The sequence below is a fragment of the Doryrhamphus excisus genome, chromosome 22, assembly GCF_030265055.1.
Source record: "Doryrhamphus excisus isolate RoL2022-K1 chromosome 22, RoL_Dexc_1.0, whole genome shotgun sequence".
In the NCBI taxonomy this organism is placed as follows: domain Eukaryota; kingdom Metazoa; phylum Chordata; class Actinopteri; order Syngnathiformes; family Syngnathidae; genus Doryrhamphus; species Doryrhamphus excisus.
The window spans coordinates 13,468,561-13,496,257 of NC_080487.1; the positions used below are offsets into that span (position 1 = coordinate 13,468,561).

Below are 27,697 nucleotides of genomic sequence, written 5' to 3' on the forward strand. Positions count from 1 at the left end.
CCGACTCGGCCGGGATGATGGCTGTTCGATCCTGTCCTGCCAAAGACTTAAGCGACTTAAATGAAACATCCAGCAGAGTAGCGCACGTGACACGACTCGTGTGTAAGTGCCAAACGTACAGACAGACATTAAACCAAAAAAATACAAATAAAAAGCAAAATTTTTTCTGCATATGTAAGAACGCCCCTCCAAAAAAATAGTGCAAAAAGAAACCAAAAATATTAAATATCACGACACAAAATGTTGCCGGCTGACATTTCGTTGCACACATGTCACACAAAAATTATTATTAAAAAAAAAAAAAAAAAGAATCAAATTGATCCATTTGCTTCCATGGCGACGTACTGTACTACTTATCTTTTTTTTTTTATTAATTTTTTTACATCTTTGATTGTGTATCACAGAGTCTTAATCTTCCGGTGGCATCAACCATGCTTGCTGGATGACAGATGAAGTCAAGTCAGGGAGGGGGGGTTTATGTGGGGGGGTTATTTTGATGCTGCGCACAGTCCCTGTTGAGAGCTGCCAAGCAAAGGAATGTACAGTCGTCATCCACAAATTTTTCCCCCCACTTGGTTCAGTAATTGTTTATTCATATTTAACGTGGAAGAGCCCCCCCCCCGACCCCCCCTGAAAAAAACAAAAAAAAAAAACAAAACATGTCTCATTGTGTGCTCAAACTGGGGCAATGTGGAGCCTGCCGAGGCCACGGTCCTGCAGGTTGATTTGGTTTCCATGGTAACTAGTGACGGTCATAGGCAGTGGCAGCAGCGGGGACGGAGCCTCTGGTTGCAGCACTATAATAATAAGGGGAACCTGAAAGTTAACAGAAGAAACGACAAAGAGCATCTTTACCTTCAAATGTACAATTTCACAACAGTCTGCTGTACTACTGTAATACCAAAACTTGCTTTGGTTTCAGTACAAAACTGCATGTACTGTACTGTTCAAAAGTACTTTTTAACAGTGTGACTGTGAAATAACCTGCCACGGGGCCAAATAAAGTTTTGAGTTGCATGAATTTGATGGCTGTACGTGGCTGTATCATGATTTTCCAGTGTTTTCCGCATGTAAAACTATAATTATTCTCTACGAAATGTATTTTTTTCTTCATATTTCTGAGTGTCTGGAAAGGATCCTATCCATCCTGGTCACTCCCAATGAGAACCTCAGCATCCGGTAATAGAAAACAAGCTTATTTTTTATTTTTTGTTGGATTTTGGAACAAATTAATTACCCAAATTAATTAACTGAGTGTAACTGTGAAATAACCTGCCACGGGGCCAAAGAAAGTTTTGAGTTGCATGAATTTGATGAGGAAGATGAGAAACACTATTGATCTACGTAGCTGTATCATGATTTTCCAGTGTTTTCTGCATGTAAAACTATAATTATTCTCTATGAAATGTATTTTTTTCTTCATATTTCTGAGTGTCTATAAGGGATCCTGTCCATCCCGGTCACTCCCAATGAGAACCTCAGCATCCAGTAATAGAAAACAAGCTTATTTTTATTTTTTGTTGGATTTTGGAACAAATTAATTAACTGAGTGTGACTGTGAAATAACCTGCCACGGGGCCAAATAAAGTTTTGAGTTGCATGAATTTGATGAGGAAGATGAGAAACACTATTGATCTACGTGGCTGTATCATGATTTTCCAGTGTTTCCCGCATGTAAAACTATAATTATGCTCTATGAAATTTATTTTTTTCTTCATATTTCTGAGTGTCTGGAAGTGATCCTGTCCATCCCGGTCACTCCCAATGAGAACCTCAGCATCCAATAATAGAAAACAAGCTTATTTTTATTTTTTTGTAATGTCCCACCTTCCTGATCCTGTCCATCCTGGTCACTCCCAATGAGAACCTCAGCATCCAATAATAGAAAACAAGCTTATTTTTATTTTTTTGTTAGAGTAATTTTTGGGAAATGCATTAGCAAATAATGAAAAATTGCTAAAAATTTCAGTTAGCATACACGCCCAATAGCTTTTTCTGGGGTTTACGTCAAACATTTATGCCAAAATTTTTGCTTCAATGTGAACATTTTCCTTCTTTTTGTGTTGGACATGTCCCAACCATCTCAGTCTGGCCTAAAGGACTTGAACATGGAATGTCCCTCTGATGTACTCCTTCTGATCCTATCCATCCTATCTTCATATTTCTGGGTGTCTGGAAGGGATCCTGTCCATCCTGGTCACTCCCAATGAGAACCTCAGTATCCAGTAATAGAAAACAAGCTTATTTTTATTTTTTTGTTGGATTTTGGAACAAATAAATTGGAGCCTATCCCAGCGGAGTACACCGTGGACTGGTCGCCAGCCAATCGCAGTGCTGTCATTATGATATTATATCATATTTTATCTGGTATTATATAATATGCATTACATTATATTACAATACATTTGTGTAGTTTTTGTTGTGTTTTAATTAGGAGACTATTAGAGTACATTAGATTTATAATTGGTTCGATCCTACGGTAAAGTTCAATTGTAACATGTCGGCCATCTTTGTGGAATGTGTCTACTTGTGTCTCGTTAGCATCGAGGTTCGTTTTATCAGCGTCCCAGCGTGTATTTTGTCCAACCTAGCTACAGAAGATGAGCTGTAGACGTGACAAAGCTAGCATCGTTAGCATCGTTAGCATCGGCACTCACTTAGTAACGCTGGGTTGCTGAATCGCCACGCTTCGTTGTAGGTGGTGTACTGCGGATGACTGTAGGGGTTCCCCGAAAACTCGCTCCCTGTAAAAAAAATAACAAAACAGCAAATCAATATTGTTATCAATATTTCAATACCTTAAATTCAATCATACGCGGCATGGCGTCATTTCTCATGGTGCTAAACATCCAAGGTGGGGTGGGGGTGGGGGGGGTTGGGGGTGGAGCAACAGTCATGGCCATGTGACCGTTCTGGCAAGTAATTTATTTCTTTTTCATTTCATTGAAGTTATGCAACAGTGAACAATACAGGAGGCGACGGTGCGCCCGCCTTTCCGCATCCCATTTACGGATATCTCGCCATTCTTCTTCCCCCGTTTTTAATTCCGAGCTGCCGTAATAAACAGCCGGTGTTAATAAACGGTTTCATGCATGCATTTCAGATCGGCTCGCAGTAAATCCTGCAGCCGTTCCCTGAGAGACGGCGTCTGCGCCGAGCTTTTCCCGTCGACGGGATTTCATTGGAAAAGAGAAGTCGCGGCGCGATGGTGTCGGCGTGCGGCGCCGTTGGTTCAACACCTTTCTTTCCTTTACGAGACAATAAAGGCTGTAATTTATATGAAGCTGGTGAGGAATGGCCGGGCTTTAACAGTGTTTGGCGCCCGCCACTAAATCTTATTCCTTTTATTCCTTGTGTGCCGGGTGAACGGGCCGGAACGCCGCACGACAACTGGAAGCATCCTTTTAGCTTTCAGCCTTAATGGGCCTTTTTCCAGAACTGGTTTTCGACAGATCTCGGATTTGGTCAAATTGACTTTTTTTTTTTTTAATGTTTATTTTTAATTTTTATTTTTATTAAATAATAATAAATAATAAATAATAAAAATAATACAATACAATTTTATTTTATTATTTTATTTTTATACGATGTAACGGCGGTAACAAAAATATTTCATGAAGCATTTCACGAATCTTTTCTGTTAATACAATGTAGTAAAAACATGCATATTTCAGGCATAGTTGCAAATGGTAATTAATCGCAATTAATCAAATTAAGATTTGCGATTAATCTGATTAATCTAGGAAATTAATCTAATTTGTAAATGTATTCAATTGAGCACATACTTCCGCGGAGTGCGAAAAATAAGGCTCCTAGCTTAGCGGCTAGCTTAAAAGATATAGAAATAGATAGTCGAGTCATGTGTTTGGTTGTTAAGTCAGGTGATACTTTGTCGGGTGTACATTTGGTTTAAAATGTAGTTGACAATATTCCATATTAGGGATGTGTTTGATTGGCCACCAATCGATATCAGGACAGTATCGATCCGTATCGACCGATACTTGCTTTAAAATGCATATTCCTTCCCCGATCAGCTCCGCACCCTTTGAAAAGGATCGGTATCGGCAGCATCAAATCCTGATCGGATCATCCCAAGGGTTGATGCAGTTTTTCCATTGGAAATCGTAATCGTTGTCACTTACCAGGAACCATTCCAGCGAGCGTGGAAGTTGGGTAGCTGCCCTGGCCTGTCGGGGGAACGTGAGGGGGGTACCCGGGTAAGGTTGTGTTGGCCATATCTCGACCTGAGCAAAACAACACAAACGACAAACAAGGTGAGGGTTCAAGTTCAAGCAGTGTTAGCTAAATTACCGCTAACTAAGGCGAGCTACATTTATTGAAGGGGCTTTTCGTTTGTTATAGGAATCCAAAACAAAAAGTTTTCCATGTTTTTCCATGGCACAGTGGTAGTTTCCCATTTCATTTCGAGGAGCATCACCCTTGGGGTTGTCCTCACTGACCCCCAAGGGTGTATTTTTGTTTTTTGTAGCGCACCACATAACCTCTATCTACGCAGGTACCATTGTGGACCAACATATTTATGAAGGACCGAGGACTCAGTGGGGAAAAACTGTCTGCCGATGGAACTGTTAATGAGTACAAGATGCATCGTGATGACAGATGAGAACATTGGGTTGGGTACACTACAATACGCACGTGGCTCGTATTCTATATCTGATATACAATCCTAGAATCCAAATATTACATCCTTACTTAGTTCAGTAGGGTGACATTACAGTTTCGTCACCAGCTTCATTGAAATCGAGCGTGGGGTTGATATTCCACCTACCATTCTTACTCACGGTGTCTCAAAGAAAATGCTAAAGCATCACACAATAATATAATATGTAGATACTACAAACAAATACTGCATAACAACCAACAACTATGTGAGCTTTAAGCATGTCATTTATTTGCTATGTACAACAACAGTACAGCAAAGCACTCTGGGAAACGGGAAGAGAGCCCGCATCATACGACGTTAACGTTAACGGTTTTCATGAAGCATCTTTCTACGAAGAAATTTAAGGTTTCCTGTTCCCCCTTTGAAGTAAAGTAAATATAATGAAATCCCTAAATACTACATACTGAACATCCACATATTTGTCTAAGGGAAGTTCAATGGAGAACGCTAACATCTTGCAAAGTCAGTAACCAAAAAAAGAGTTAGACCATAAAGTCAAAATGCATAAAGAAGTAAGAATACTAATTTTATTTAAATGTGTTTTTGATTTCTAAAGCGTCTTCTTAGACAAACGGGAGGCCATATTGGCCATGAGTTGACAAAAAGAATCGGTTTGCCACAAGTCAGTTCACCCAAGTGGCGCCTTGCGGTCCACCGGGCATTGACCCCATTCTGTGCGAGTAAGTTACTGGTTTACTGTTGTGACCCAAGTCACCCAAATACTTTCATTTACATTTCACTAACTCGGGACCAGACATGAGTAGCCAATAGCAGATCAATGTTGGCTGAGGTAGTGATCCAGAGTTTGACCAGGGAGTCGATGCAACGCTCGTCGCTTAACCCCTCGTATTGGAACTTTGATCCCTGTTGCAGCCTTGAAGAGAGTCAATCCTTCGTTTTGTTGGATCATTGGTATTCGTCGGGAAGGGCATCCGGAATATAAAGTGCTCAAGCCAAAATCAGTATGCGACTCTGAAATCAGGAAACACGGTTTGACCCAGCGAGAAAAGATCGTAACGCAAATTGTACCATTACGATCACCTATAATAAGGTGAGCAACGTCTCGCTTTACGAGATTGGGGATCGAGTTTTACCAACAGCGAAACAATCCCTACAAGTTTGAGGAGGACAACAACAGCGGCAGAACTTCATCTTCATTTGGCACCGGCGCAAGGCCATTAGTGACTGCCTCTTTAGCTCAAAACAGGACGCAGCGTAGCGTGACGGGGACACCTTCATGTTTGCCGCAACAACCGCAAATCTTTGACCTCCATCTTTGAGGCGTTTGCGAGTCCAATAAAAAAAAAAAAACATCCTAATTAATTGCAAGGGAGTAAAGAATGTTTGGTGAGCCAAATTGCTTAAATCCCCAAACACGGGCTGAAAGTCAGTCATTATCAAACGTGCGCTCAAAGGTTAGTTTGCTTTCGAGAGGACAGACTCGTAATTCATCCTGGTTTCTGAGGCTAGGCGTATGCTGGCTTGTCAAAACCACGCCCAAACTACAGGAGGCGCTATATAACCCCTGGTTGGAGGGTCTTTCCAACCAATAAACAAAGAAAGTCACTTCTGGAAAAGACCCGGACCCACATTGAACCCTTGTGTCCATCTGATTCGTCAAATTCAATTTCAGTGGCGGCCCCTGGAGGTAGAGTCTAGTCTATAACATCACCAGATGGGCTGCCCTGTTTTCATTACAAAAAAAATTTAAGGCAGTTTGGAAGTTAATAAAATTAAATTCCTAAATACTACATACTGAACATGCACATATTTGTCTAAGGGAAATTAAATGGAGAACACTGAAATTTTGTAAAGTCAGTAACCAAAAGAATTTCAATAGTTCAAAGAATTTTTTTTCAATTACACTAGTCTTTGAGGCGGTCCATGAGTTTGAGACCCTTGTTTTACGTTTTTTTCTTGTGCCAGACTTTGTGCCGACTCTATGCTCTTTTTCAAACTGTTTCCAAACTGGAAACAAAGAAATTTAAGTTTGGAAGTTGATCAAATTTAATTCCTAAATACATACTGAACATCCACATATTTGTCTAAGGGAAGTTAAATGGAGAACATTGAAATTTTGCAAAGTCAGTAACCAAAAGAATAGTTTGACCATAAAGTCAAAAGAGTCTGCTAGTTATGCGTATTTATTCGTTTTTTCTTCTTCTTCAGTGGTTTCTTCTTCAATTACACTACCCTTTGAGGCATCCCATGAGTTTGAGACCCTTGTTGTATGGTTTTTCTTGTGCCAGACTTTGTGCCGACTCTATGCTCTTTTCCCAACTGTTTCCGAACTGGAAACAAAGAAATTTAAGGCAGATTTTGGAAGTTCATAAAATTAAATTCCTAAATACTACATACTGAACATCCACATATTTGTCTAAGGGAAGTTAAATGGAGAACATTGAAATTTTGCAAAGTCAGTAACAAAAGAATAGTTTGACCATAAAGACAAAAGAGTCTGCTAGTTATGCGTATTTATTCGTTTTTTCTTCTTCTTCAGTGTTTTTTTTCAGGCGGTCCATGAGTTTGAGACCCTTGTTTTACGGTTTTTCTTGTGCCAGACTTTGTGCCAACTCTATGCTCTTTTCCCAACTGTTTCCGAACTGGAAACAAAGAAATTTAAGGCAGAGTTTGGAAGTTAATATTTAATAAAATTCCTAAATACAGACTGAACATCCACATATTTGTCTAAGGGAAGTTAAATGGAGAACATTGAAATTTTGCAAAGTCAGTAACAAAAGAATAGTTTGACCATAAAGTCAAAAGAGTCTGCTAGTTATGCGTATTTATTCGTTTTTTTCTTCTTCTTCAGTGTTTTTTTTCAGGCGGTCCATGAGTTTCAGACCCTTGTTTTACGGTTTTTCTTGTGCCAGACTTTGTGCCGACTCTATGCTTTTTTCCAAACTGTTTCCGAACTGGAAACAAAGAAATTTAAGGCAGAGTTTGGAAGTTAATAAAATTAAATTCCTAAATACATACAGAACATGCAAATATTTGTCTAAGGGAAGTTAAATGGAGAACATTGAAATTGTGCAAAGTCAGTAACAAAAGAATAGTTTGACCATAAAGTCAAAAGAGTCTGCTATTTATGTGTATTTGTTAGTTTTTTCTTCTTCTTCAGTGGTTTTTTCATGCTCTTTTCCAAACTGTTTCCAAACTGGAAACAAAGAAAATTAAGGTGGAGTTAGGAAGTTAAATACATACAATACTAAATACATACAGAACATGCAAATATTTGTCTAAGGGAAGTTAAATGGAGAACATTGAAATTTTGAAAAGTCAGTAACCAAAAGAATAGTCTGCTAGGTATTCTTTTTTTTTTTCTTCTTCGGTGTTTTTTTTCAGGCGGTCCATGAGTTTCAGACCCTTGTTTTACGGTTTTTCTTGTGCCAGACTTTGTGCCGACTCTATGCTCTTTTCCCAAACTGTTTCCGAACTGGAACTGCAGCGCCGGTCAGATACAGACCCCAGACTTTGAACATGTATGATGTTAGGCGAATGTTGCACAGCGGCGAGCCAAGTGTCATTGACATGTGCTTTCAAGGCCTTTGGGGACCTCCATTAGTCGGCCCAGTAGGGAACACACACACACACACACACACACACGCCCTCGGGTTGTCAGTATGCAGAGTGGAGATGAGTGGCACGCTCCCATTGAAGCACCAGAAGAAAACACCTCACCTCAATACAGCGAGTGGACAACAATCGTCCCTATCGAGACCATCTCTTCATTAACTCCTCGGAAAATACACAAAAAGTTCAGACTTGGGTCTCTTAACACACACACACACACACACACACACACATGGAAGTCTATTTGAATCTTAAGCAGTCTGAATAGGCCGGAAAAAAAAGAAGACGGAGCACCTCTGATGAGATCCATCTCTCTTGCGGGGAGGGGGGGGGGGAATTCATCAAAGAAATGACTTCCCATATCAACAATAGAAATTACCTGACAATATGCAATTGTCCTAGCCACATATTCATGGAGCCTTATGGGCCAAGAGGGACTATTTAGAAGGTAATTCACATTAATGTGGAGGAGAGGAGCGCAAGAGAGAGGAAGGCGTCTTTGCCTCTGAATTTCGATGATGCGCACAATGCCCTTAAATCCTTTCTGCTCGGGCCCTGCTGCTTTTCAGCCTCTAATAGGATAAGCAGAGGACACAAAAGATTTCTATCTGTGCTGCCGCAATCCCGATCTCTGGCCATGACTTCATGAATCAAGTCTAATAGATTATGCTAATTCCGGGGGCATAAAATCAACGTGATCGATGATGAAAACGTTAAAAAAAACAAAAGTTGTTTTCTCCTCTCGTTAAAGCACAATTAATTCAGAATTGGATCCTGGCCTAAATACTGCACATCACTTGCTACTTTTTTTGTTTTGCCCTGCAAGACGTAGTAGTTCTCTCTGGTTGTATTAGCTATTAGCTTAGAGGTGTTTTTGTCATTACTTTGACCTCTAAATCCTAGGTTCCCGAATCGGGGGTATGCACACACCAATTGTAACACTCACAGTTACAATTATTACACCTCAATTTTGTCCCTGAACACATCGGCTACATTCAAAACAATACAATCCACGTTGACTACCTTTCATATTTTCTGTAACAGTTTTGGTGGTTAGCATGTCGGTCTCACAGCTAGGAGACCCATGTTCGATTCCACACTCGGCCATCTCTGTGTGGAGTTTGCATGTTCTCCCCGTGCATGCGTGGGTTTTCTCCGGGTACTCCGGTTTCCTCCCACATTCCAAAAACATGCTAGGTTAATTAGCAACTCCAAATTGTCCATAGGTATGAATGTGAGTGTGAATGGTTGTTTGTCTATATGTGCACTGTGATTGGCTGGCCACCAGTCCAGAGTGTACCCCGCCCGAAGATAGCTGGGATAGGCTCCAGCACCCCCGTGACTTTAGTGCGAATAAGCGATATAGAAAATACGTGGATTGATGGAGTTTTCCCATTGAAAACTAATGGACAAATATTTTGGTGCCCCCTATTGGTGGGAAATCATTGTACCATTTTGCTGAGTCTACAGCACAGTTGTCAAAACTTTCAAATTCCACAATTTTTATCAATATATACGGTGATTTTTTATTTTTTTTTACATTTTAAATGACTGTATGACTGGTTGCTGGTTCGATCCTCAGACAGTATTTCAGTATTCTACTTTATTGCTTAGCTACTGTTGTTTTTCTTGGCCCCAGAAACAAGATGATGCTATAACTGTAATGCCAACATAACAATGAGTAAAGCCCCCGAAAAGGGGGCGGGAGGGAACGGGATACTGGAATGTTCCAGAATGGTCGTCAGTAGAGCTAAAGCTTGATTCACAGCTCATCCAAATTTTTCGGTTCTTTAGTCCAAGTCCTAACCTTATACCGTGAACGGAAAACTGTTGAATAGTTTTTGCGGAACAAGGATCCCAACAGGTAATAAAAGTGAGGTCATTCAAAGCTTAATAGCAACAAAACAACAATATTTCAATAAGCTGGGCAATCATTACGTGTGACCGAGCGGGGGTGGGCTAGTGTGAGGGGGGCCGGGTGGGGGTGTTTTGTAGGGTGACATCGGAGGATGAAGTAAATGATCACAGTGTTAGAGTGAGGCGGCGGAGGTGCCAGAGCGTATTTACCGAGGCACATTACTTGTGTTCCCGCAAACTGCCGACACCCCCCCACACACACAAGTCCCCGCACCCCGCCGCCCCCCCACCGCCCCCACCTATCCAGGTGACAAAGTGAACAAATCACAGAAGCAGCCAACCAACAGCCGCTGCCGCTCTGATGAATCTGATCCAGTGACACCCAAAGGACCTTGCCCGACCATGACTTAACAGTAACCCCCCCACAACCCCCCCCAATTCCGGAGCTGCTTGCTCAGCGAAACAGTGCCGGGACGACAGATGCTCCAGCTTTCCTGGCTGTCCGAGACAGACAGATAGCTTCTAGTGAACGACAGGACATGAAATACTCCCGGACACTTGGCTTGTTGGTTGACTCGCTTTTAATGTTCAAAGTTGAGGGTGGGTGGGGGCCAAGATCTTACCTACAGGGTAGCTTTGCGACACGCTGGGGCTCAGGTCCGGGTTGGCGTTAGACGACAAACTGGGCTTGACTTCGTCCAGGCTGGAATTGAGGCCAGGCAGCGAGTACTCGTTAGCCTGGGAAGTGGACAGTGGAGTGGTTAGAAAACCGCAACAAAACCACCGAGCCGGGGCCCGGCGTGTGCGTTACGTGCTGCGGTATACGTGCGGATGAGAGCATCGTGGGTGTGTGTGTGTGTCGCGGTTGAAGCATATCATGAATTTATTTGGGTATTGTCTGAGAAGAAGTGGGCTTTTCGGGGGGTTTGAATGTGATGCCAGGGCGTCAGCTGGCCCCTTTGTGCTGGATTTGCCTTCTTGAGTGGTTCCGCTTTGTTGTGTGCGCGCCATGTGGGCCCCATGTGAGGGTTACCATTGGCCTTTTCCCGCTGACACTTGAAGACTTCGATCTGTACGGCCGTCCCGACTTTTTTTGTTACTTTTTTAATGTCTGAGTCATGCTAGCGAGGTTTAAAGGGGCAAGAAATGTTGACGTCTTTGCAGGATTTACGATGAAGAGCATTGTTTTGGTCCAAAAAGTTAATTCTGGTTTTACGGTCCCGACCCGCTGTACTTGTAAGTGTGGGCGAAATTAGTGGATGCGGATTTTGGAGCATGCAGACACTACGTAGCACTTTTAGTGCAGGAGGAACTTTGGTTGTGTGCCGGGCTGCGTTGGGCTACGGATGACGCGTGACGCGCGAACCCTTTGCAACCACTTCCGACTCCGAGGTGGGTGCATGTTGGTCTCGGCACTGCCCCAGTTCGTCCAATGAGTTTGCGTGGACCATGATGAGTGAAAAGAGGGCTACAGCCGCGATTTAGAAGGCAGCGGATGCGGCTGGAGGGGCCCAGCAGAGGCAGGCATTCATTTTCATTCAGGTTTTTAGTAAATAATGTAAGAAGACTAGAAATAAATGATTGTGTCAGCATTTTGTTTATGTTCTGGTAAAACAAGCATATTGGCTTTGTTTGGCTAAATAAAAAATAAACAAATAATTTTTTAAAAATGTTTCAAAAATCACAAAAATTATTAATAATTTTTTGGAATAATTTTAATATTGTATAATTATCACATATACGAGTTTATTCATTTCCCATATTTCAATTAAGTATTTAATGTAATGTAATTATTTAGTAGTGATGGCAGATGTTAGCATGTTTGTATGCTTTTAATGAGATGAGACTTCCGGAGTGGGACACTGTTTGTTTGAGGGGAGTGTCTCAGCGGGGCCCGCTCCCCCCCCATGGGATCGGGGCCCACGGAGGAGGGGGGGGGGTACGTAGACAGCTCTGACCCCACTCTTGTCTGCCTCTGTGGCCGATAAACTCTAATTGTCTGCTACAACTGTTCCCTGGCACCAGGTCGGATGTTTTGCTCTATTGGGGCGAGGCTTCAGACGCCCGGCAGACGTTTTCTCATGCAGATAAGAGGCGACGCGGTGAAAGGGATGACCACATGGCAAGCAGAAGTGTGGGAGGGCTGCGTCCATTGAGTTTTGCATCAGCAGAATGACTTTTTAATGCGTCACTACGGCGACCCAGACACTTGGCAAATGGGGACACATTTTGCACAGGAAGAGAAATGGGGGCGGGCAGGGAGGGGGTGTGTGTGTGTGTATCGAGTGAGGCCCCCGCTAAAAGAGAAGGTGGCCTGATTAATATTGCATTAAATTAAAACTGATTTTTCACCCCCCTTTTTTTTAAAACTCACCCCCCCCCTCCCAATCCTTTTGCCTTTTAATACTCTCCCTGACGCTCTTTGTGATTGCAAGTCATTTCCAATTGGTTTTGGTATTGATCTTGCAGTAGAAATCAGTTTTGTAATTAGGTGCAAATTAGGCCCTCTTCTGGAGGTGAGGCCTGTCCCACTGATTTATCACCTGCCTAATTCCGCCTGATTGCAGAGAGATTAAAATTAACTCAATTAGGCCACTTGCTTTTGCTTTTTATGGCTCCGACTTGTAGTTTGCTGAAAGAAATTAATCGTCTCTTGTTGTTTAATAGTATAATGAATGTAAATAAAAGTTATCCATTGTAATAAAACCGCAGCTTCTAATAAGCGCCGTCAGGGGTGGGGGGGGGGCTCATTTTTGAAAGATGGAGGGTGGTTGTATATCTTAAAGACACCCATAATTGTATGCTAATTGTTTCATTCCGCTATGTGTTCAAGTTGAATTGCTATACGGCGGATCCCCGCACATTCGGTATTCACTGTCGTGTAAATTCACACATTTTTGCTGCTTCGCTGATAATGTTTTTTCTTCAAGCGTTGAGATTTTCCAGTGTTTGGCGTTCCTTGAATACACCATAGTTGTCATTACAGTATGTGATAATACGGGGGGAAAGTGTTGCGATTTGAAGTTGTGTGCTTTGAGTGTCTCCAACCCGACTCCATGTGTTCATCAATGGTCTTACATTATTGTTCATTAGTGGGGGGGGGGGTACTTGTATGTTTGATACTAAACGTGTTTAATAAGTTATGAGGCATACTTGGGACTTAAAGCAGGGCTATGTGGCTGAATCAAATAAGTGCAAATATGACTTTTATTGCAAATGTTGATCCTAAATCTGAGAAGAACGGCAATATCAAGTCAGCAGGAGGGTTTCGTGGGAGGGGGTGTCAAAAGTGGACATTTATATGACTTTTTCGCGGGTATATACTCCATGACAAAATGAAAACATGTAAAATAAAAAGGCTAATAATGAATTAAAAAATTAAAAATTTGTTGTAAAAAAATTTAAAAAAATGTTTTATTCCTTATTGTTATAAAAATAAAATTTTTAAATTATGTGCACATTTTTTTTTAGAGTTGAGTCACAATCCAGAGGTGCGTAAAATGGCGCTAAAGACGCAATAATTTACCATAACAATTCGTAAAAAAGTCAAGAAACTTGTCACCCGCCTCTCGCCCGAAGACAGCTGGGGTAGGCTCCAGCGCCCCCGCAACCCTCGTGAGGATAAGCCGTAGAAAATGAATGAATTAATAGATTATGTTAAAAATTAATTAAAAAAATAGGATACTTGTGTCTTCTCATGCTGTCATAATTAAACATTATTCATGTCAAATAAAAAAAATAGACAAATAAAATGCTACTAAATTCCTCCATGTCGCACAAAGCTGTCATATGACGCTAAAAGGCATCTGTTGATTTATTTCACACGGCCGTACTGTTATTCTCCATTATAAGGGATGCAAGGAATGTGTTTTTCCCGTCGCAAAATCAATAACGCGTGGGAGTTTTCCCTGCGATCCCTCCTGCTTTTTCCCCCTGGCCTGCCGTCTCAGCCAGCTTTAATTAGCCTCTGGATAAGGAGTGTTTTTACGTGTGTGTGTTTTCTGAAAAACAAAGAGAAGAGACTAAAGAACACTACTGACCTGTTCTGGTTTGATGTGCTCCGACGCAGGGAAGACGTCCGGGTAGGAGGGGCGTTCAAAGACCCGGTCCAGCGCTTCCAGCTGCTGCTGTGTGAAGGCGTCGGCCCTCAGGTGTTTGCGTAAACTCTCCACACTACCCTGAGAATCACTGTTTGGGCCAGAACCATCTGAACCATCTACGAGAGGAAAGAGCGACCCCGGTAATTTACACAACTCCAAATCCCAATATTCCTTCTGTCTTTGAAGGCATCCCCCGCCTTTCCAAATCTGTCATTCTAAATTTGCGGCAGATTATGTTCTCCCCTCGGTGAGCTGGAGTGTATGTGTGTGTGTGGGGGGGGGGGGCCTGGGGGGGGATGATGTATGATATGCAAGGCCCCTATTGATTGTCTGATCTGGCGGCAAGAGGGAGCTCAAATGGACTTGAAATGAACATCCTGCCTCAACTCATTGTGCGTATAATACTCTACTTAATCCCACCGGTTCCCCCCCCCCCCCCTCTCGCCGAATTCAATTGATCAATCATGTCGGCGCTCTAGTGCCTTTTGGGAGTGTTATTGCTCTTCCATTATGTTGCCATACCGCTTTTTTTCCAAGTAGAATATGTAGTAGACACGTGGAAGTGACACGGTGTGCAGTGTTCTTTGCAGTGTCGCTGGTAGTTAGCATCTTGGAATGGATATGCTAACTTGCCAGCTAGCAGCATAATTGTAAACTATTGATTGTCACGGTTTGGGAATACTTTGTTATGAATAGGGCTGTGAAATGATTAATATTGGTAATCAGATTAATGACGGCTTTCAATTAATCATGATTAATCACCGCACCACACTATGTCTGAAATATGCCAATTTTTAATTGAAAGACAGGGCAGCATTATGTATATATTTATATTTATTAACTGAAAATGTAAATAAAGTTAATCAAGGCTGAATCGAACAAGTACAACTATCACTTTTATGGCAAATGTTGATCCTAAATCTGAGAAAAACGGCAATCCGTCAAGTCATCCGTGTCAAAAGTGGACATTTTTATGACTTTTTCACTTATGCGTGGATTTTCGCGGGTGTATACTCGCTTTTCGTAAAAGAAAAGGTAAAAAAAAATGAGAAAAATGAAAAATGAAACATAAACACATGCACAGCAACATAATATCTCAGCTCTGGGCTGTACACTAAACACACTGAAATAGCATGCTAACAATATCATGTATTGGTGGCAATGCTAATGAGGCTAACTTAGCCCAGGACTTAACACAACACAATACAACAAAAGAGAATGGGCACTACTAAAACTATTTTTTTAAAAATACGATTTCCTCACCCTAACAAAGGCAAAAGGGCCACTTAAGTAATTTAAGTTAAGCTAATTTAATTTCCCATTTTTGCGTGTTCTTTACTTTTTACTCTTGTAATGAGAAGGGGAAAAAAGACTCGCAAATTAGTATCAGATTTACAAAATCTATTCAAAATATATTAAACACAATAGAATTGGATTAAGAACAAATCAAACAGAATAGAATAGTAGCTTCCGTGCCCCCCCCCCCCCCCCCCCCCCCCACAACAGTTTCTCTCCTCCAGTCTCCTGATCAATATCTCCGTTCCCCTTAAGTAGTCTCAGACGATCCAAGATAACTTTCTCCGGTATTCCCTGATGATGGTTATGTGGCGTCAACAGGTGACAACTTGTTCCTCACAAACAGTACATCCTTCCCCGGATTGTAACAAGTCCGGATTTGGACTTTGTGTGTGTGAGACCGTATCGACAGAACGTAGTTGTTGGCATTGACAGTCCTAGAGTCCTAGATGTCTCATCAGTTTGCTTAGACTACTCTTGCATGAACAGAGTCATTCATTATTTTTGATCAATAACCGCCCACGTGCTTGCTGTTGGCCAACGTGGGAGGCACACCCACGAAAGCCGTCCCATGTGCTGCCCAATTCCCAAGTGATGCATCGATTCTGTACCGTCAAGATTTTTGGGGGTAACATCTTTATCCCTGGAAATCCTTCTCAGGTTTTCAAATTGGTGATCGCCTTATTGACTGGAACTTTGACATGCAAATTACCTTAACCTCCACCCTCGAACATTCTGGGGATTTTTTTTGGGGGGTGTTTTGTGTTGAAAAAAGTGGGGTCGACATCGTGTCAGAGTAGTAAATAGTTGCATCCAGATGGGAACGGATACGTGACGCACAAAAGATAGAACAGATGCACATAAATCCGATTCCTGACACTCACTTCTCGCTCACTTCTAGTCAAGCGACATGTTTTTTAGATCGGATGGATCGGATTTGCTAGTCCTTAGCCGGCATTTTCCGACTTTAGAAACTGTTTCAGGTCACCCAGAATGCCGTTCCACGATAAAATACTTGGCGTTTTGACGTCATAGGGTGTAGTTGTGAGAATCAAACCGATACAACAAGACAACTGAACAGAGTCATTTTTTGAAGGGGAAGTCTATAAAGACAGGTCTTCCTGATTCAAGAAAGTCAAACCAAATAGAAACCTCACAGGTTTGGATTCAAGTTTTGGATTGATATACCTTACGTACTTGGGAAAAGACCCCAGCCTTGCCTAGGAACTAGTTGCTGGGAATGCTGTCACAAGGCTTACTGAGACCCTTTTTGGACAGGGGTAGGACTGTTACTAAGGACTAAGTTTTTCACTTCATTGTCTCAATGAAATCAATGAAATTTGTCGGATTTTTTTGTCACGATTTTACACACAGGCGCACGTAGTTATAAGAAAGTAGCTTTGAGAAAGCCAAACATCATCTTGGACTCCAACCATTTGTAGATGGAGATGCCCTGTTAGAGTCTTTACCAGGGTTTCTCAACGTAAAACACCAAAATGACAAATGCATGGTTGGTCAAGGCAATCTGCATCTCAAAGGTAGATGCTGATGTGCAGTCAATTTTCGAAATCTGTAGTCGTCCTAGTGATGGTTCTCCTTCAAACTACTAGTGGAGTCTTACCCGTTAAGAACTGCAAAATATCTGAGGACTTATTGTTACTACAAGAAGTTGCGACTATGTTAGCTTTATTGATTTCGACAACTCTCCAGTAATGAGGGAGCCGCCCCCCCTCCAGATAAGATAACCACCCCCACCGCGAAGACGCCTCTCTGCGGGTTCGCCACCCGAAGGTCACAACCCCTAGTAGGGCACTCAAGCCAACCGGGTCCCCCTGTGAGTGCCCGTCAAAATAAAAGCAAGGAAAATACAAAGTGAGTGAAAGAGTAGCTTCTTTCCCACACAATAAAAGCTTGTGTTTTTTTTTTTCCACACAATAAAATAAGCGGTGAAGCCACCACCTTTGGGTCGTGACCCCCCACTCCCCCCCCACTCTGGGGTGGATTGGTCTAATCCTTGTAGTCTACTTCCTTGTTTAAACAACATGCCAGGACAAATATGCTCGTCTTCCGTCATCACATTGTTGTGTTGTCATTTCCCGCCTCAACCTATGTTTGGGGGTGGGGGGGTGGGGGGGGGGGGGGTAATTGAATCATTCAACGATGTAAACACAAATGAAATACATCATCTGTGTGTTCCGCATTGACGGTTGTGTGCATTATTTATGCTGAATGGATTAATTGCAAAGACAGGAAACATGTTTTTCATGAACTGGAACGATTATACTTCAATACTATTGATAATTCACACAGACTAGCAGCGTAAACCTCAATATTATTGATAATTCATAGATAGACAAGTAGCGAGTACATATGTCATACACTCTTTATGATACTTGGAATAAAACCCCTACTTTGTACAGACTGGAGTCGAGTCGGTTTTGTAGTACTCCATCATCATCTCATCCCAACCCAGCACCCTCATCATGACGCTCACAGATGAGGAATAATGACTTGGTAGCTGCATCCCAAACATCGGAATCTCATCCATCCACACGGACACACAAATCCAACGAAGCCATCACGGCGGGTGGGATTGAACGGTTTGTTGGCCAGCGTGTGACTTTAAAAGACTTTCAAAATACTACAACTTTATTCTGTTAGACTAAGTTCACGTCTTAGCGTTGCGCAACTCTGATTGTGCTATGTGAGTATGCGTGTCAAGAAGCTGAACTGAGCTGAAAATGTTCTGAGCTTATAGACAAAATTATTACAACTTATTAAAACGTATTAGAATTAATATCAATGTTTTAATAATTGTTATTCAATATATATTTGCTGGGGCTGCATGGCGGTCGAGTGGTTAGCGCGCAGACCTCACAGCTAGGAGACCCGAGTTCCGAGTTACTCCGGTTTCCTCCCACATTCCAAAAACATGCTAGGTTAATTAGCGACTCCAAATTGTCCATAGTTATGAATGTGAGTGTGAATGGTTGTTTGTCTATATGTGCCCTGGGATTGGCTGGCCACCAGTCCAGGGTGGACCCCGCCTCTTGGCCCGAAGACAGCTGGGATAGGCTCCAGCACCCCCCCCGAGACCCTTGTGAGGATAAGCGGTACAAAATGAATGAACGTTGGTTAGCGTGCAGGCCCCACAGCTCGGAGACCCGATTCGATTTGATTCGATTTACTTGGTATCGGATTGATATCGGATCTAGAACTGATACTGATATTGAACTGTTAAATTAAATAGAGTATTCAAACACACTTCTGATTACATATGATGGATTTATTGTAGGTTAGAGCGCCACCTGTTGGATTGGCATACACATGACACCCTATGGATGCATTGTTTTGAAGCGCCAGTGGACGTTTTTTTTTCCTTTGTGTTTTTGTAGTTTTTCCAAGTAGGGGGGTCTTAGTGGGGTGTACACGGACATTAATACGCGCGGTAATAGCTTTTTTCTCTCAGCAGTGGAAGACATTCTAATACATGTCACCTCAGCACGACAGCTTGGACAGCCATGGTCACTGAGGACGCCATCTTTCCCCCGGCCTTACGACAATGGCTGCCAAGTGTAACATGCTACTTTTAATTTGCCGCAACACAATAGCAGATAATGGCTCTTATGACACCTGTGTCCCTGAAGCGCCTCTGGCCCGGTCCCGGTGTACATAACGCGTGTCACAGCGCATTATCCCGACACGGCTGCCGTAATTTGGGACCTTTCTTTAAGGGCACTGCTGACTCGGAAACTTGGCGGAGCGCCACAGGAACAAATATTCCGTACTTGCATGTGTTTTTTTTTTTTTTTTTTTTTTTTACGCTTCTGCCGTAATCATCCCGCGGCTTACCGAGTTAAATGAGGCTGCGCTGTGAGGAAATGTGGTGGTCCTGGTGTTTACTGACTAACTGGACCACAGCCTAGTGAGCGCAGCACAATATGTACTACCGGCAAACGAGGCCATGCAGAGACATTAGCTGACGGGGGGGGGGGTGGAAAATGTGTTTGCCTTTGTGCTATTTCTTTGTGAAACATCATCGTTGTCTTGAACACACAATCCAAGTCCAAACAAGGCAACAAAAATGACCCTACACGCTCGTATAAGGTCATATATGACACAATATGACATCATCTACCAGCATGAAAACAACCACAGTCTTTGGAGAGCTACTGAAAATTGCACAAAACACAATAAATATACTTTTGGATTATTTCAAAAGTGACAAAATTACTACTTTATGTATCCATGAACATCGCTCACATATGATGCTGAAAACTACTCAAACACAATACATTTTTCCTTGAAATTGGCTAAAAACATTTTAGCACAATTAGTGCATTAGAGTATACAATCAATTTTCATTCATTCATTCATTTTCTACTGCAAAATGTAACAATAATGCAAAATAATAGTCCAAAATAAATTGTCCATTCGTTTTCAATGGGAAAACTACCGCTTATCCTCATTAGGGTAGTGGGTATGCTGGAGCCTATTCCAGCTGTCTTTGGGGCGAGAGGTGGACTGGTGGCCAGCCAATCACAAGGCACATATAGACAAACAACCATTCACACTCACATTCATACCTATGGACAATTTGGAGTTGCTAATTAACCTAGCATGTTTTTTTGGAGGAAAACACGGAGAAAACCCACGCATGCATAGGGAGAACATGCAAACTATGGAATTGAACTTGGGTCTTCTAGCTGTGAGGCCTGCGCACTAACCACTCGTCCACAGTGCAGCCTACAATTGATTTTTTTTGGGCAGGAAATACTACTTAATACTACTTAATTTCAGTTTCATATTCACGTAGGTTAATAGCCACTGCTTTATTCATTCATTCATTCATTTTCTACCGCTTTTCCTCACGAGGGTCGCGGGTATGCTGGAGCCTATCCCAGCTCTATTCGGGGCGAGAGGCGGGGTACACCCTGGACTGGTTGCCAGCCAATCACAGGGCACATATAGACAAAAAAAACACTCCCACTCACATTCATACCTATGGACAATTTGGAGTCGCTAATTAACCTAGCATGTTTTTTGGAGGAAAACACGGAGAAAACCCATGCATGCATGTGGAGAACATGCAAACACTGGAATTGAACTCAGGTCTTCTAGCTGTGCACTAACCACTCGACCACCATGCAGCCTACAATCAATTTTTTGGGTCAGGAAATACTACTTCATTTCAATGACAACGGTCTCATATTCACAGGTTTATTTTCATGCTAAATGTAGCAATCTGGCGTCACCAGAACCCGCACGTTGAAATCCACGCTTCCACCCAACTGCACAAATCAGTTGTGTTCACAGCAATAACGGTTGATATCAGTTAAATACGCATGGAGCTGGTGTTTCCAGCAGGATGACGATGGATAGCTACCAGGCGGATAGCCAGTTCAACTGGATATTTGGGGAACCCTTTACGATGGAAAATGGAATAAAATACATATCAAACTGTAGCGCAACATGGAAACGAAGCTTATAAGACACACGGCTACTTTTAGAAATGGACTCCCCCACTAAAGAGGCCATCTTCCTCCCCGTGCCCTTAATATCGCCGTGCCCTTCAGTAGCAATCTGCATAAAAATGTGCACCTTCAATCATTCCAGGTTGGGCATAGGGCGGGGGTGGCGGGGTGGGACATTACGCTTAATACGAGGAGTCCTCCGACGGCTCCAAATGAACCTCGGGAACACCAGACATTTGCATTATGCCCTCACCGCCGTACTGCTTCCCGCCAAAAGGCTTGATTATGTCATTTTGTTGTGCCCACGTCATGCTGGGTTTTATATCTCTGCCAGGAAATCTACCTCTGACAGGTCGTTAGTCATCTCTGCCTTACCCCCCCACCACTCCTTGCCCCCCCACACACACATAAAAACATCAATTTCTCCATGGTATCCCGCAAAACGCCAGAACAAAAACCAAGCACGCTCCGATTAGATCCCATGCTGCAGAAATAAAGCTCACCTTCTTCCTCCCATCATTTCAAAACATCTCATCATCTCCTGGTGTATGTAGCAACATTAAGGAAGCCTGGTTCTTACACAACCAATAATCTATAAAAGCCTCAGGCCTCAGAGTTGCAGGAGAGGGAGAACCAAGAAGGGGGAGAGGAGAAAGAAAAAAAAAAAAAACCCAGAGCTATAGCGGCTTTCTGGACTGACCCGGGTGGTCGGCTACATCATCTTGACATGTAATTATCTAAAGCCCTTTAATCACTTCCATAAAGATTAATTGCAGGAGACAACAGTGGAGGTCGTGCCTTCAAATCAAAAAAAGCCTCCTCGGTGGATTGACACGGCGCTGTAGCCAAGTTCAGGTGTTTTATTAAGGGTCGTCGCCTGGAACAGTGAGCGCCTTTTTTTTTAGAGCTCCAGAGTTGCAACTTCAGCACAGCGCATGAAGATTACAATCCGACGCGGTGCGGGAATCCATTTCTGTCCTTCAAATCTACATGAAGATAATGACTGACTCCAACGGAAGTTAACCTCTGGAAATGTTGAGGTAACAATCCCGTGTAAACGCATTCTTTTTTGGACGTTAGCCACGTATACATGGACACTAATATTCCAATTGCTCAAACGGAAAGAATTGAACCTTTGTATACACCTCATTCCCAAAGAAAAGTGCCAATCCGAATGAACATATAATCAGATTCAAAGGGAATGTGGAATATTCCTTTCCCCAATCCGATTGAGGTATCTTGTAAAACGGAAAGTTGTTCTTCTTCTGTTGTTTATTGTTTATTATCATTACTGCCATCTGTGGAACAGAATCTAAACCCTTCTATACTTTATTCACAAGTCCAGTTTTTATTAAAAAAATATTAAAAATATAAATCTATATAAAACATGTCCTGAGTTTAATGATAAAATATTAGCAAGATTGAATTTCATCTTTTCCTGTTTAAATTGATCTTTCAGTGCATGCTCAGACGTTCTTCAGTTTTAAAATGGAGGCCAGCAATCGGTACTGGACTCCTACTGGTCCAGGAGTACTGGACTCCTGGACTCCTTGTTTTTGATCCAAACTAAATTTCAAGACTGGATGAACGAAAAACTGGCAATACGGAGTAGAAAAACTTGGTATCACGTGATGTTGATGTTTACATTTTACTGGGCATGCCCCATTTAGTATTCGGTTTGATTATAGCGGCGCATGTAGACAGGAGATTGGAATATTCTTTTCCATGTATACCATTGTTTTCGGAAAAGTCATTCGGAAAGAGGAAAAACTCCTCATGTAAACGTGGCTAGTGACTGGTCAGGGGAACAAAAGTGTAACCTTTAAAGCCTCCTTAACGATACAACAATGGAGTCCCTGAACACCACACTAAAGGATACATAGCGCATCGGTTTTTAAAGACACAGGTACGCATCCAGGATCCAAAAGAAGAACCACCACAGATCACATAAGATCGTTTGACTTTTCTAACGGCACTCCGACGTGAAAACACATCTTACCTTCGTCTCTTTTCCTCTTTTCCCCGTTGGATCGTGGGATACCCAGAATGCCGTTAATGGAGTAGGATCCCGCGGGGTCGTTGGAGGTGCTGGTTACCGGCGGAGACACCGTGTTTGGCACTGAAAAGCCAAAGGAACAGAAAATGTAATGGAGACCTGCTGTGGGTCCATTTTGACTTCCCGCTGACGCAGAAGATGTGCACGGTAGTAGTTGATGATGATGATGATGATGATGATGATGTGTGGGATCCTACCTATGGTATGGCCTGCTGTCGACAGCGACGTCCCATCGGGCGACGGATGGAATGGCTGCTGCACTTTTGTTCGGATAATCCTTTAAAACAAAGTCAGAGAAGATGACTACAGACCGGTCATACACCCTGCAACCACCAATGCCCCCCCCCCAGCACCAGCATCTCCCCTCCCTACGTGCCAATATGGATGAGTCCATATTGATCGCTAAAGTCTGGGATTAGGCCACGCGGGCAAAGAGATGCAAATAGAGAGCTATAAATTACATGTGACAGGAAAGCAATAGTTCCTTATTGCCCCCCCCCCACCCCCACCCTTCGCATGAGCTCACGTTAGATTTGTTCCGTCTGAGCGGCACCCGGGGAGAAGGAGAACTGTCGCCGTAATTTGTAAACTCTCCAAGTACTTATCAGTTCTTGTTCTACTTCAACTACTGCGTTCCTGCTAACACAGCCTTTCCTAAACGACGCCTGGGAAGAAAAAAACACCCCAAATTCACATCATCCGACTGTAGCTGTCCATCTTCTTCTTATTATGTAATTTCAAATGAATGAATGACCTGGCTTTGCTTGAACAAATATTAAAATGACTATATTTATTGACTTAATATTATTCCCCCCCTCCCTAAGAGTTTGTGTTACATTCTTGGTGTCCCATCAAGTTGTAGCTTTAATAATGCATGTAGGCCAAAGGTGTTTCACCGGAGCATCCCCTTTTGTCAACTATCATGGGGTCAGACTGTGTAACCCCCCCGCAGCCCCCCAACCCCCCCAGCGTGACAACTCAAGTGGAAAAAGAGCCCAGCTCCTGTCTCAACTCAACTGGATGGTTGGGAGAGTGGGATCGGGGGGGGTTCTTTCATTCATTTTCTACCGCTTATCCTCACAAGGGTTGGTGGGGTGCTGGAGCCTATCCCAGCTGTCTTTGAACGAGGGGCGGGGTCCACTCCAGCCAATCACAGCACATATAGACAACTTTGCATGTTTTTGGAATGTGGGAAGAAACCGGAGTACCCGCAGAAAACAGGAAGAACATGCAAAAACTCCACGTGGAGATAGCCGAGAATGGAATTGAACTGCGGTATCCTAGCTGTGAGGCCAATACGCGCTAACCACTCGTACACCGTGCAGCTCTTTTTAAAGCACTAAAATTTAAAGCGCTAAAGGCCCCATATTAAATGATAGTGAATGGATACATCAAAAAATAAATGCCCTCTCATGACCCCCCCCCCCTCCCGCATCCATATAGCAATTGAAAGTCTCTCAAATATTAATATTTGCCTGATAACATTATAACTTCACAATTCAATTTCCGACATAAACAAAGCCAAATAGAATCCTTTAATTGGAATTGAAAATGAGAAGAAAAAAAGAATGGGGGTCCAGAGGGGGGGTCTTTTTTTTTAATGCCATTAATGTACATTTTGGACTTATCTCACACACACGTGTGTCTGGAGTCGCCTTTTTAAGCGAGCATGGAGCATGAAATGAATTTTCTACGCAGCCCTTTCTTATTTAAAAAGATGTCGCTCCTGTCCACAACCCCCCCCCCCTCCCCACTCCACCAAACCCCCCCATTAGCTCATTAAAATGTAATGCCTCTATGGAACAGTGCCTCTTAAGCAAAGTTCATGCATGGGCTTCTATGTCGCAGTTCAGGCACTGTTTAGATAAAAATGTGCATTAAAAGCAACTTGAACGCATCATAATTCACATTTATGAAGATTTGATCAATGTGTGAATTGACATAAAAACAACCATAATATAGGCCATCATAGTATCAACTTAACACTCATTTCTCCCATTTAAAATGGTACCTTGAATGCACCACCAGCGTTTTACTGCATGTTACGTTCATATAAAATAATATTGTTTTTAAGCTGTTTTTTTTCTCTTTATCTAAAATCTTGCAGAGAAAGTCAGCCTGCAGTGGTCACCCACGCACCCACCAGACCTCCACAACCCCCCCCCACTGCACGCATTAGATGTGCTCAGGAAAATTGGCCTGCTTTATGGCGCCACGGGAAGTGGTCACCTATTATTGATCCATCCTCATCTGGACTCCACACGGACCCTGATTGTTGACGGACACATTGGACAACCTCCAAGGTGGGCGGAACCAGGTAGGTACAGTATATGTGCAGGACACTTCATTAGGTACACCTTGAACATGTGCTTTTTTTTTTATTTAACAAAATGTTTTTTGGCTTGTTATTAGAAATATTAGAAACGTCACAATGTCACGCCGTGCAACAGTAAACACAATATATGCATTTATGTAGTAATACACGCATTATTTACTATATTTATAAAAAAATACACCCCATGAATTGTGCATTTTGCGGGTTTATTTTTTAAAACTGGCCTCCTACCTGTTAATGGACGAGACGCTGGGTACGGTGTCGTTGTCGCAGATCCCCTCAGCCAACAGCCTGTCGCGGATCTCCCACGCAAACATGGTGGGGTTTTGCCTCTTGTAGTCCGCTATTTTGTCCACCACCTTCGGCGTGGCCACTTTTGGCTTGGAGCCACCTATTACCCCCGGTTTGATGCTTCCGGTTTCGTAGTACCTAAAGAGGGAAAATACACGTGATTATATATAAATATATGTATTTTATATAAAATGTGCAAAAATGATGCTTTGCTAGTTCTCCGGTTTAAAACTGTACAATCTAAACGTCCTGTTTACTTTTACGCTTTTTAAATTAAGAGTGGGTTGCACGTGAGCAGGGGCGTAGCTACTGTTGGAGGCACCCCAGGGCAAGGCACGTGCTGTGCCCAACTCACCTTTATCGTTAGTAACCTTTATCAAATGGTTTTCAAAATAAGGGTATAACATTGTGTTTAAATTGTGCTGCGTTTACTGCTGCCACAAAAAATTGGAGCTGGTAAAAAAAAAACTTTCTCTGTAAAAATCCCCTAAAAAAACAATAACAATTTTTTAGTCCACATTCATTGTATCTACAGTCAAATTTAGTACGTTCCCCTTTCCCCACGCACGAAAGCCCACCTCTCCCCCACGCCAATGCATACACCGGCCCCAGCCTTTACCTGCCCAGGATCTTGCTGACGCAGCCGTGACTGACGCGCAGCTGCCGGGAGATGTCGCACGGTCGAACCCCCTGGTGGGCCAGCTCCACGATGCGCTGCCTCACCACGTCCGGGAGGGGTCTGCCGTTCACGAACACCCCGCCGAGCTGGTTCACACCCCCGTGCCCTACGTGGGATACAACAGCAGCATATGCACACACAGCGGCCTAACATTACATAAAGCCATAAAGGGTGGACTTGCACCACAATATATACACATATATCCATATATATATATATCCATATTCAATTCATGCAGTTAATGAGGGAAGTTAATGCAAAATATAACACAGATTTACCCCTCATTTTGACATGACTTTAAAACTCATAATCGTAATATTTTAAAACAGTACCCCTTAAATTATTTCCACCTCAAATAATCTGACACTTAAAAAATCATTTCATTGTTAAATAATTTACCAAGCTTTAATAACTCCTATATGAGTACATTTTATTGCGCTGAAATGAATAAAAAACAAAACAAAACACTAATTCCCTGCTAATTCATGCTATACGCTAAATAGACGTTATATTCACATCTGCTGCTTATTTCATTAACGGGTATTTTTTTAAAGGAGACTCGTTCAAAAAAAAAAAGAATCATTAGCTACCTGCAGTTTTTAATGTACTTTTTATGCGTTAAAAGAGTCAAAAATTCACTTAAAGGTTTGAATTACAGTGACTGGAGCTACATTAATTAGAGACTCGTTTAAAAAAGAATCATTACAGACCATCGATACCTGCAGTTTACGGTCTTTGTGGATGCATAATAGTTATTATTGAAAATAAACATAATTCACTAATAATTACAGACATATATTCCTCTTTATTTAATCGCAGTTTTTTTTAATACTACTCATAATAAGACTCAGAAATACATTTTTGAATCATTTGACTCACATTTTATTATTCGGATTATTCACTCAAATTAAGCTAGCATGTTTGATTTATATTTGCTAGGTGTTTAAACGCCTCCATGTACACGAAATACTACTAGTATTAGAAAGAATTAACAATAATAATAGTGACGGATAAGACGTTAAAGAGATAAATATGTATGGTTATTTGGAGGAAAGATATTTAAAGGTGACTTAATAGCCGTCATGTGTACGCCGGTGTTGTGCTACTTACGGTGCATGGCCGTGAAGGGGTCAGCCTTGCAGTGAATATCCATTGGATAGCAAAGGAAAGACAACAAATCAACGGAAGTCGCCGTGTCGCCTTCCTATCGGGGCTTGGAAATGTGAAGAAAAAAAAAGAAGAAGAAATAAAAAGGCAGATATCGGAGGGTCTTCCTTGGTTGTGCCTCCCCCCACCCCCCCGCAACACCACCACCACCACCACCTCCTCCAAGCAGCAACTTTGCCTTCTTT

General features: G+C 42.3%; 2 protein-coding genes across 7 annotated transcripts in view; one reads left to right on the forward strand and one right to left on the reverse strand.

Annotated features, from left to right (window-relative positions):
- The window catches only part of fbxl15 (F-box and leucine-rich repeat protein 15), a 159,590-nt gene that overhangs the window by 34,900 nt on the left and 96,993 nt on the right, over positions 1-27,697 (forward strand). For all 3 annotated transcript variants that reach the window (XM_058061052.1, XM_058061049.1, XM_058061051.1), the window contains 2 exons: positions 14,184-14,354; positions 25,148-25,357. The gene's annotated coding sequence lies outside the window, so the exon portion shown is untranslated. The remainder of the gene's footprint in view (positions 1-14,183; positions 14,355-25,147; positions 25,358-27,697) is intronic.
- LOC131109261 (paired box protein Pax-2a) lies at positions 563-27,662 on the reverse strand. 4 transcript variants are annotated; one of them, XM_058061039.1, is made up of 10 exons: positions 27,456-27,662; positions 26,286-26,451; positions 25,607-25,804; positions 23,238-23,317; positions 22,984-23,103; positions 14,155-14,330; positions 10,738-10,852; positions 4,143-4,244; positions 2,658-2,744; positions 563-797 (listed from the first exon to the last, which is right to left on the reverse strand). In XM_058061039.1, the coding sequence occupies exons 1-10, from the start codon at positions 27,496-27,498 to the stop codon at positions 676-678; spliced, it is 1,209 nt and encodes a 402-aa protein (XP_057917022.1). In that variant the 5' UTR covers positions 27,499-27,662; the 3' UTR covers positions 563-675. The 4 variants fall into 4 exon arrangements, with proteins under 4 accessions (XP_057917022.1, XP_057917021.1, XP_057917025.1 ...); XM_058061038.1 differs by having other exon boundaries at positions 26,286-26,463; XM_058061042.1 differs by having other exon boundaries at positions 639-816.

Bases quoted from the DNA above. Each gene is read 5' to 3' on its own strand.
- LOC131109261 (XM_058061038.1), bottom strand. From the start codon at position 27,498: ATGGATATTCACTGCAAGGCTGACCCCTTCACGGCCATGCACC. The intron at 14,331-22,983 runs GTAAGATGTGTT...TTCCTCTCGTAG, and splicing joins AAAGAGGAAAAGAGACGAAG to ATGGTTCAGATGGTTCTGGC. The intron at 10,853-14,154 runs GTCAGTAGTGTT...TCCACTTCCCAG, and splicing joins AGCACATCAAACCAGAACAG to GCTAACGAGTACTCGCTGCC.